Source organism: Notechis scutatus, chromosome 14, assembly GCF_049901735.1.
Source record: "Notechis scutatus isolate UNSWTSFEM ecotype Mainland chromosome 14, rNotScu1.2, whole genome shotgun sequence".
NCBI lineage: Eukaryota > Metazoa > Chordata > Lepidosauria > Squamata > Elapidae > Notechis > Notechis scutatus.
In genome coordinates this window covers 4,702,541-4,712,232 of record NC_142022.1, presented here as the reverse complement: position 1 = coordinate 4,712,232, position 9,692 = coordinate 4,702,541, and the positions used below count along the sequence as shown (strand labels likewise).

The 9,692-nt window shown below is 43.1% G+C and overlaps 1 protein-coding gene across 1 annotated transcript; it reads right to left on the bottom strand.

Moving 5' to 3' along the window:
• Positions 1–1,092: 1,092 nt before the first annotated feature.
• MRPL11 (mitochondrial ribosomal protein L11) lies at positions 1,093–9,301 on the bottom strand. The gene is made up of 7 exons (XM_026687585.2): positions 9,253–9,301; positions 8,278–8,475; positions 7,896–8,041; positions 6,705–6,800; positions 4,120–4,213; positions 3,258–3,417; positions 1,093–1,567 (listed from the first exon to the last, which is right to left on the bottom strand). Exons 3-7 carry the CDS (start codon positions 8,016–8,018, stop codon positions 1,438–1,440), a joined length of 603 nt encoding a protein of 200 aa, XP_026543370.2. The 5' UTR covers positions 8,019–8,041; positions 8,278–8,475; positions 9,253–9,301; the 3' UTR covers positions 1,093–1,437.
• Positions 9,302–9,692: the final 391 nt, after the last annotated feature.

The window sequence follows — 9,692 nt, the reverse complement described above, 5'->3', positions numbered from 1 at the left end:
TATACTGTGTTTCTGTTAGTTTTACGCCCTTGTTTCCATAGTTTTAAGCCTAGTTTGCCATCTAGTGCTGTTACATTGCGAGACGACCGATGAAATAAATAAGTAAAATTAAGTACTTGTAAAAAAATGTCACTGAGAAAATATGTGGATTAGTTTTTGGACAGTCAGTAGGGGGGACATGAAGGAGCAGCAACAATGACAAGTAGCTATGACACAGGTGCACCTTACCGATAAACCACAATAATTCTCTTCCTCATTCCCAAACTATGCCAAATTGCGCCCATTTCTCCCAAGAAGGTTCATAAACTGCAATTCTGCCTCTGCCTACCAGCATCCATCGGTATTCATCTGGCTAGCATCCTGTTAGTATGTGAGAGATGAGGGCTGTTTGGAAACTGAAACAGTATTTGCTGTGTGAGCAAGGAGACAGCAAGGAGCTTGAGCGTGGCTTAGCTCAACTGTTCTGTACTAAAGTTGCTTGGTGCTGTGAAACTGAAACTGCAACTCCTCTCCTCTTGCTTGTGTTTTGCATTTGGAGCAGATTTCTTTTCAGGTGGGGAGGGGGAGTAGAACTCCTTAGCATCAGAGCGTGTTAATAATAATAATAATATATAGGAAATACTAATGCTCCTGATGGTCATTTTGAAAAATCCTTTCTTAGTGAGCACCTAGAAGCCAAGAGGAACATACGGGCCAAATTTCAAGTTTGTAGGCTTTACAGTTCTGGAGATTTTTGTGATGATGTGTGAGTGGTATTTCATTTTTATATATATATATTTTTTTAAAAACCTGAATGACTTCAGTAAATTGTCATCAGGTCAACGTCCTTAGAGGGACCTCTGGTGGATGCTGAAGACACAGCTTAGTGTAAAACGTCTTAATCCTGTAAAAGAGAGTTTTGTAAGGTTTTGTTTTTGAGGTATGCTGAAAGTGTTTTTCAGGGCGAGAAAAATATTTGCTGGGGAGGGAAGGAAGAGGGAAATGCGACAGGACCGGGGAAATGATCATAATGGGGAAATGATCACAACGACCTCGATTCTTTCATACAAAAGTGGCTTGTGGCATGGGAAAATTCTTACTCTCCCCAATGGGTTTTTGTATTTTAGCTTTTTATTTTTGAATAAAATAAAAATAGGGGGAGAAAAAGAAAAAAAGAAAAGAAAAGAAAGGCAGAAGCCGGGAATCTGAACGACCAACCCAGATGCAACCGACATGGGCCGCACATGGGAAAGATTGTGGTTTGCCACCATTCATTTAAGAGTCTTGCCGATAATAAATGACACAAGCAACCCAGGTTTGGCACCTCTGAGGCTCCTGACGTGGAGGAGTTCTTCCTTCTTCAGACTGCAGGATTTTGTGCAAACTTCAGCTCCCATGAAATGACGGGATGGGCGTGACCCCTGCTTAAAACATCACCTTCCCCAGCGTTCTACCTCTTTAGGTTGGTGTAGCTGCTGCAGCGATCTCTTTCTTCTTCGCTACCCGTTCAGCTGCCCTGGCTTCTGCCTCGGCAGCCAACCTCTCTTCACGCTCTTTCAGAAAGACTCCATATTCTTCGGCGTTTAACCTAACCGGAGGAGAGAAGAGAGAAGGTTTGCAACTGTCCGCTCGTCGCAAACACACAGACACCCACTGTCAAGGTGGGTTTATGATATGAGCCAGCAGTGTGCAGTGACAGCCAAAAAAGTCAACGCAATCCTAAGTTGCATTAACCGAGGGATACAATCGAGATCAAGAGAGGTACTAATACCACTCTATAAAGCCTGAGTAAGACCACACCTACAGGACTGCATCTAGTTTTGGTCACCACACTATAAAAAAAAGGTGTTGAGACTGTAGAAAAAGTGCAGAGAAGAGCAACCAGGATGATTAGGGGACTGGAGACTAAAACATTTGAAGAACGGTTGCAGGAACTGGGCCTGGCTAGTCTAGTGAAGAGAAGGACCAGGGGAGACAGGAGAGCATCTTCCAATATTTGAGGGGCTGCCCCAGAGAGGAGGAGGGGGTCAATCTATTCTCCAAGACACCCGAAGGCCAGACAAGGAATAATGGATGGAAACTGATCAAGGAGAGATTCAACCTGGAAATAAGGAGAAACTTTCTGACGGGGGAACAATCAACCAATGGAACAGAAGTTGCCTTCTAAGTTGTGGAAGCTTCATCCCTGGAGGCTTTCAAGAAGAGACTGGACTGCCATCGGTCAGAAATGGTGTAGGATCTGCTTGGGCGAGGAAGAGGGGTTGGACTAGATGACCTACAAGATCCCTTCCAACTATGTTAATCTGTTATCTGTAGCTAAGGTTGACTCGCAAAGCACCACTTTCTGCTCGCAGCTTGACAAAGAAGCCAAGGAGTGGAGGGGGGGCTATGAGTGGAACGTGTAGGAAGCAGGAGGGAGAAAAGGAATCTGTGTGAGCCTCCTGCAGCCTGAGAAAATCTCACGAGCCCAAGGTCAGAAAGTCTGAAGACTTTCAAGAGGGGCAGACCGTTTCCCAAAACAAAATGCTTAACCTGGATTCGTGGGCGGTGGATGCAGGGCGGCCTGGGGAAGAAAAAACGGGTTTCATTACACTACACTTCCCCGCCAAAATCTCACAACTGGCTTCTTCAGTGCCTGGATGGATTTATCGGTAAAGTTTGACTCTTGATAATAAACATTTCTTTTGCTGTGCATGGCAACGGGATGACTGACACCCGTGTTTCAGCTCCCGAAAGCACCTCGGAACTCTGTCCTGTCGCTTTTCCCCTTCGTTTTCTCAGCAAGGTCCCTAAGAAGCGGCCCTAGACACAGGTAGTCCTCAACTTACAACAGTTCATTTAGTGACCATCCAAAGCTACGACGGCACTGAAAAAAAGTGACTTACGATCGTTTTTCACACTTACGACCACCGCAGCATTCCCCCACGGCCATGTGATCAAACTTCAGGTGCTTGACAACTGACTCATAGATACGGCGGTCGCAGGGGGTCATGTGATCTACTTTGGCGACCTTCTGACCAAGAAAGTCAAGGGGGAAGCCAGATTCACTTAATGACTATGTTATTCATTTAACAACGGCGGTGATCCACTTAACAAATGGTGACAAGAAAGGTTGCAAAATGGGGCAAAACTCCGCTGGCAGTTGTCTCGCTCAGCAGTAGAAATTTGGGGGTCACTTGTGGTCGTAATTCGAGGACTACCTCCTCTGTCTTGGTCCCAACCAGGTCCCTCCAGCTTCTCCCTGCCCGCACCTGTCCCTGTTCCTTCTTGATACTTACTCTTTCACTACTTTGATGCCAATCGATCGGGCTGTTCCAATCAGGGACCTGATGACCGTTTCCAGTGGCCAGTCGCGGATCACAAACGAGGAGTCCTGGGATTTCACCAGTGCTATCTCATACAAGTGCTTCAGGGTCACCATCCCGGCTATGTCGTGTCCTACCAGGGATGGAGATGGTTGTCAATAGCAATAGCACTTAGACTTATACACAGCTTTATAGTGATTTCCAGCCCTCTCTGAGCAGTTTACAGAGTCAGCCTCTTGCCTCCCAACAATCTGGGTCCTCATTTTACCGATCTCGGAAGGACGGAAGGCTGAGTCCACCTTGAGCTGGTTAGGATTGAAGTGCTGGCAGTGGGCAGAGTCAGTCTGTAATACTGCATTCTAATCACGAGGGAGGGCAATAACACAGACTTATATACCGCTTCACAGCCCTCTCTAAGCGGCTTACAGAGTCAGCCTATTGCCCCCCAACCATCTGGGTCCTCATTTTACCGATCTCGGAAGGACGGAAGGCTGAGTCCACCTTGAGCTGGTCAGGATTGAACTGCTGGCAGTTGGCAGGATTAGCCTGCAATACTGCATTCTAGCTACTGCACCACCACGGCTCTTCCAAGCTCAAAGCCGTCCCAACCCACAGCCTGGTGGATGAACTTGGAGGAGGAGGAAGGGTCTAAAATGGGAAAAAACTGTCTCCCTTAACAACAGACGTTTTGGGCTCAATTGTGCTCGTAAGTCAAGGAGTTACTTGTACTTGGCAACTGGGCCACACCCAGTGCTAACACCTGTTTTGTTCCTTCTTCACCCTCCAGCTTCCTCCCTCCAAGTCGCCTAGTTTTTCCTCTCTCGATTCTTCTTACCAGGTGATGTTGCTCCCTTTTCTATACCAGCTGCTGAAAGTAAAAAGTAGGTGGCTGTTGGTTTGTGTATCTCAAGTTCATAAGACCTGTCAGACTATGGAAAAGAAAAAGAAAACAGGAGAAATAAATACAGAACATCATCACTGTCTTTTAACCAACCCCATAATCCCTTGTGGGGCGAGGTCTGGGCAACTGAATGCAGATGAGTTTTTACTGGCCGGATGTCTTTCCTGTCACCAATGTGGAGCTACATTCATATTCAGCAGATATATTTTTTCATCGTGCCCAGAGAGAGAAATATCTGCCACTACCTAGGATCAAACTCAAAGCCTCCTGATTGTGAGGCAACAGCTCCACTTCTAGGGCTCTGCACCACTCAAATAAATACAGAATGCTAGAGTTATATAAAAAGTATATATGGAGAAATGTAGCATATTAGGCATTTCAATACACTATTAAAATTATGTTTCTGTTGTGTTCTCTTTAGTACAATGTTGGGGATCTATTTTTATTCTTTTGTCCTTTGTGGCAGATTTTTTCCTGCCCGTATATAGTCAAAGCGTTTGGTCAGAACAGAAATTAAAGCACAAACTGTTCTTTGCTATGGACCTATCACTTTATTTAACTTCAGTTGTAATTTTTAGTTCTTTATTATTCCGTATCAGGATTCTCCAAATTTGGCTGGCTGGGGAATTCTGGGAGTTGGAAGTCCACATGTCTCAAAGTTTATGTTTCAGAAAACTATTGCCTGTACCTATAAATCCTTGATTTATCAGTGTAAGATTCTTTTATTCTTTTTTTCTTTTTCTTTTTTTTTAAAACAAATTTTATTTTCAAGACAAACAATACATAAATACACATAAACACAAAACATAAAAGCATAAAAATCTCTTTTTCTGAAAGTTGCTTAGTCCCGGTTAAAACTCTTGGTACAGACACAAATTCAAATTCATATTCATTTAATATACCATTTCATATCTTATTAACATTTTCAATTTTCTATATGACTTCTCCTCTCCTTTAAATTTTCTCAATTTTATTTTATTTTATTTATCTCCTCTCAATTCAGTATCATAATATTTATTATTCTTTGTCTGTTCTATTCCAGCCAACCATTTATTTTTCTTCTTTAAAAAAGAAGAAAGACTTCTCCTGTACACTATATGGAGTATGATGCCTTTATCTCTTTCTCCTATATTTATAATACTTAATATAAAACACATGACATACATTGGGATTCTGTCTGGTACATTCTAAAATTATACTATATTATCAAAAATAATACAAATCTATTCATTAGTATTGATATTCATTCATATCTTAAACGTTTAACTCATTGCTTTTCAATGAAATCACATACTTTTATGGGAGCCCTATTTTCCATAATTATTCCCCCCCACATCACATATTATAGCTCAATATTTCATTAAAATGTTCCTCCTTCTTCTACTTCAAATCTCATTTCACAAAAATTCACTAATATACCATATTCTAATCATTAATATTAACAATCATTTATATCTTAAACATTTTATCCATTTCAATTAAATATCATGCCTTTGTGGGAACACTTCTGCTTTCCAAAGATTATTACCCGCCCCACATCACAATCTTGAATCATATTTCATTACAGCACTCCCTTTTCTTAACCAAAAATTTCACTAATTTATGTTAAATATTTTATCACATTTTAAGTTACATATTATTTCTAATTTTCTATGATTACTTCTAAATACAGGTATAAAAATGCAGTCTTATGTACCTTTTCTAGAATCCCTTTAACAATAAGATTTATCCATTATCTCTAAAAACTTTTGCTTCTTAACTTCTTGCTCCCCACCATTAGGGCTTCTCATCTCTTCCTTTCTCTCTTGCTTCTTCTTCTCCTTGTCCTCTTTAACCCCTTGTCTCTCCACCCCTTTTATTCTGCTTTCCCTTTCTGTTGTTTTTTAACATAATGTCCCTTTTCACCTTATTCTTCTCTTTTTGGGCTGTTTTTCCAGATCTTAAAGACCTTTTTCCTTTTTCTCTTGCTTTTTCCCTTCTCCAGTTAAAGTCATTTGTTCATCAAAGATGGCTTCTTCTTCTTCTTTGTCCCCATCATCCTCATTCTGCTTCACATAAGTATAAACCGCCATTTCTAAGTATTGAAAATAGTGCCAAGACCATCTTTCCCTCTTGAGCTGGTCAGGATCGAACTGAAAGTTAACTTAGGCTTCCACCCTTCCGAGGAATCTAAAGCTTGTTGCTTGCAATCCTTTAAAACAACACTTCCCAACCTTGGCAATTTTTTTAAGATACGTTGACTTCAACTTAACCCAGAATTCCCCAGCCAGCTTATCTTAAAGACTCTAAGATTGGAAAACGCCGTTTAAGAAGCTGTAGCCAGGCTGGAGCCTGGAATTCAAAAGCACTATGTCAAAATGTTTGAAAGAATAGATGGCCTGTGGGGCAGTTCCAGATAGGCTTTTGCCCTGGAGGGTGGGGGGTGTTTTGGTATATTGCTCAGGAATCCTGGAAGTTCCACCCCAGCCCATCCTGCTCGCAAAACTCTTTGAAATTAAGAAAGGAACATCTCATTTCACCTTTATGTTGATTTGGGTGGGTAGTGGGATGCCTGGTATGAAGTCCTTGGTCCGCTCATTGAAATCCTTACAGAATTGCCCGATGGGAATGCCATACTTTTTATGGGAAGAGAGAAAGAGAGAGGTGTTAATTTAGCCATTTAAAAACCTCAATCCAGGTTCCTAACTGTTTTCCCAGAAATCGCCTCTTTGTGCTAATCCAGGGGTTTTTGGAACTGGTGGTGGGAATGGGGATTGGAAGGATTTATACTCCTTGCAGACAGAGCTGGTCGTTTGCATTTTTAGTTGTTCAGGCCATAGGAGAACAAACCCATCAGGACAAGATTCAGCAGTCCACCTGCATTTAAAAGACAAAGGCCACTCTTTTAAAGACAGCAAAATCCTCATTTTGGACAGAGAGGACTGCTGGTTTGAAAGAGGGGTCAAAGAAGCCATCCATACCCAAATGAACATCCCCTCTCAACAGGGGGGGAGAGATGCAACGTCATCTATCTCCTGTTTACAACAGTCCTTTCAGCAGCTCCAAGAAGCCTCTACACCCATTTGCACTACTCAGATGAGCCTAAGGCCTCAGATAAACCTCCAAATGGCCTCAAGGACTCTCTGAAATAATGCAAATAACCAGCTGTCTTCAAGGAGTATAAATCCTCCCATTCTCCACCTTCTCTTATCTACTGTTTTGAGGGTTAGTAATTCAGATTCTTGTAGAGGGTATTAACATGCAATAAACCTGTAGTAATTTGAACTCCTTGCTTCCTGATGTATTATGTCTGACACAAAACACAGCAGTATGTGCTTTTCTGAAAAAAATATTTAGTGTGTTACATGAGCCCCATTTGCAAATTCTTTCATCAATGCATGGCTAATCTTGGCTCAGCTTGGAGGAGAAAAACAACAAAAGAACTTAGTTCACATTCCAGTCTGTGGCCAGTTCTTCTGCTTTGTTCGTTTAGTCTGGGATGAGGACCGTTGGCCCCTTTATGAGTTGTGCAGTTCGATTCCCAGAATTCCAGATCCAGCATGGAGTGGAGCCTGGAGTTGAAGTCCATAAGCAGCATGGCTGGCTCAGGAATTCTGGGAGTTGAAGTTCACAAGTCATAAAGGAGCCATCGTTCCCCACTCCCGGTCTAAGATGCTATCTTTATAAAAAATAACCTAACTTTGCTACCCTGTCTTTATCCTATGGTTTACCTGTCCAAGAACAGGTCCTAGAGGTGGACCTGGAATAGCCTGTCCAGCTTTGATGATTGACCGGATCACACCTCCACCAGTTATCTTCAGTGCCGTTTTGCCAGCTTGGCTAAGCTTTGACATGATGGTTTTGGTTCTGCACAGACCTAGATTAAAAAGAGATTGAGAAAGGGAACTGAGAGGACTGGAATCTCAGAACTGTTATTACCCATTGCTTCGGAATCTGGAGTTAAGATGTGTAGTCTTCAACTCCCAGAATTCCCCAGCCAGCCCATCTCCTAGAATTGAACATTCTGGGAGTTGAAGTCCACACTTCTAAAAGCTGCCAAGGTTGAGAAACACTGATCCTACACAAGGAGGACAGAGCAAATGTGACACAAACTGTTTGAGATGGAGACCACAGGGAGAAAAATTCAGTTTCACAGGGAGAGGGATCCAAATAGATGCCGAGAAAGATCTAAAAGCACAGCCAGGAAACTGTTAGAATACTTGCTTTACAGGCAGATGATGTCAGGTTTTGCCTTTTCAACACCTCCAGTTTTATGGAACAGATAGCATAAACTGATGCCAAATTGCAGCCCTGCAACAGGAGAAAACAAGAGTTGGTGTTTATAACAAAAAGTCCCTCTTCAGCCACAGAATACATGCATGCAGCCTCATTTGCAATACTACCACTTTTCAATATCTAACACTCCAGCCATCCCCAACCTAATTTCTTCCAGTAACATAGTTATCACAATGCCCAACATTTCCAGTCAGAAATTAGGAGGATTATCACCCAACACCCCTCGGAGGGCACCTTCAATACAATTAACTAGCATGTTAGGTGGTTTGTAGCTCAATACCCAGTGGATTGTATGCCAAAAGCACACTAAATTTGATTAGTTAACTGGGTTTGACTGTGCAAATCAAACCAGGCTAACTGTAAGCTATGTAAACTGTGCAACTGTGCAAACCTAATCAGTGGATTAATTATATTTGTGTATGTATATGTTATATTACAGCTGGTATTACAGGGGAATTCTGGGAGTTGAAGTCCACCCATTTTGAATCATGCTGGCTGGGGGATTCTGGGAGTTGAAGTCCATCCATTCAATTACTTAAAGTATGCACGTGCAGAAGTATCTTTAATCATCACCGTTTCTCTCCTGCAACCAACTCAATTCCCATCTTCACCCCATAATCCAATAGCAGGAATCGGAGGAGTCATTTCTTCGATCCGGAAAAACCCGGAGAAGAAGAATCCCACCTAATCCAAACCCCTTTCTCCCTCCCGGGCCTCCCTTCCTAAGCCTCGACTCTCCGTCTTTCGCCGCCCACTGTCTCTCGTCGCGCTCTTCCCTGCTGAACCGCCTACCCCGGATTCCCTCAAGGAAACCCTAGCTGGGCGCCGCCATCTTGGAGTCAGCGAGGTCAACCGGGCGCTTTGCATGCCGGGAAGCCTTCGCTTTTTGCCCCGGCATTAAATGGCGCCCATTCTCCTAGCAACTCTGCAGCTCAGTGGCGTCACCGAAGCGCGCGCGCGGGGCACGTCGGGAGGGTTCCGTCGGCGCCCGTTCCCATGGCAACGGGAGAATCCCGCGGCTTCTGTTTGCTGTGGAGGGGAAGAGTGAAGATGGCGCTTTCCTCGCCTCAGCAAAGAGACGACGAACTTTTTCTGCGCTTAAATCTTTCCCCTGGTGCTTTTTCCATATTTTTTTGGGAAAAAAATTACGGCTCCCGCTCTGCCGTTTGTGGTGAGGGTACCTCAAGTGAGGCCTGGAAGTTTTGCTGAAGCAGGGGGGGACTCGAAATGGC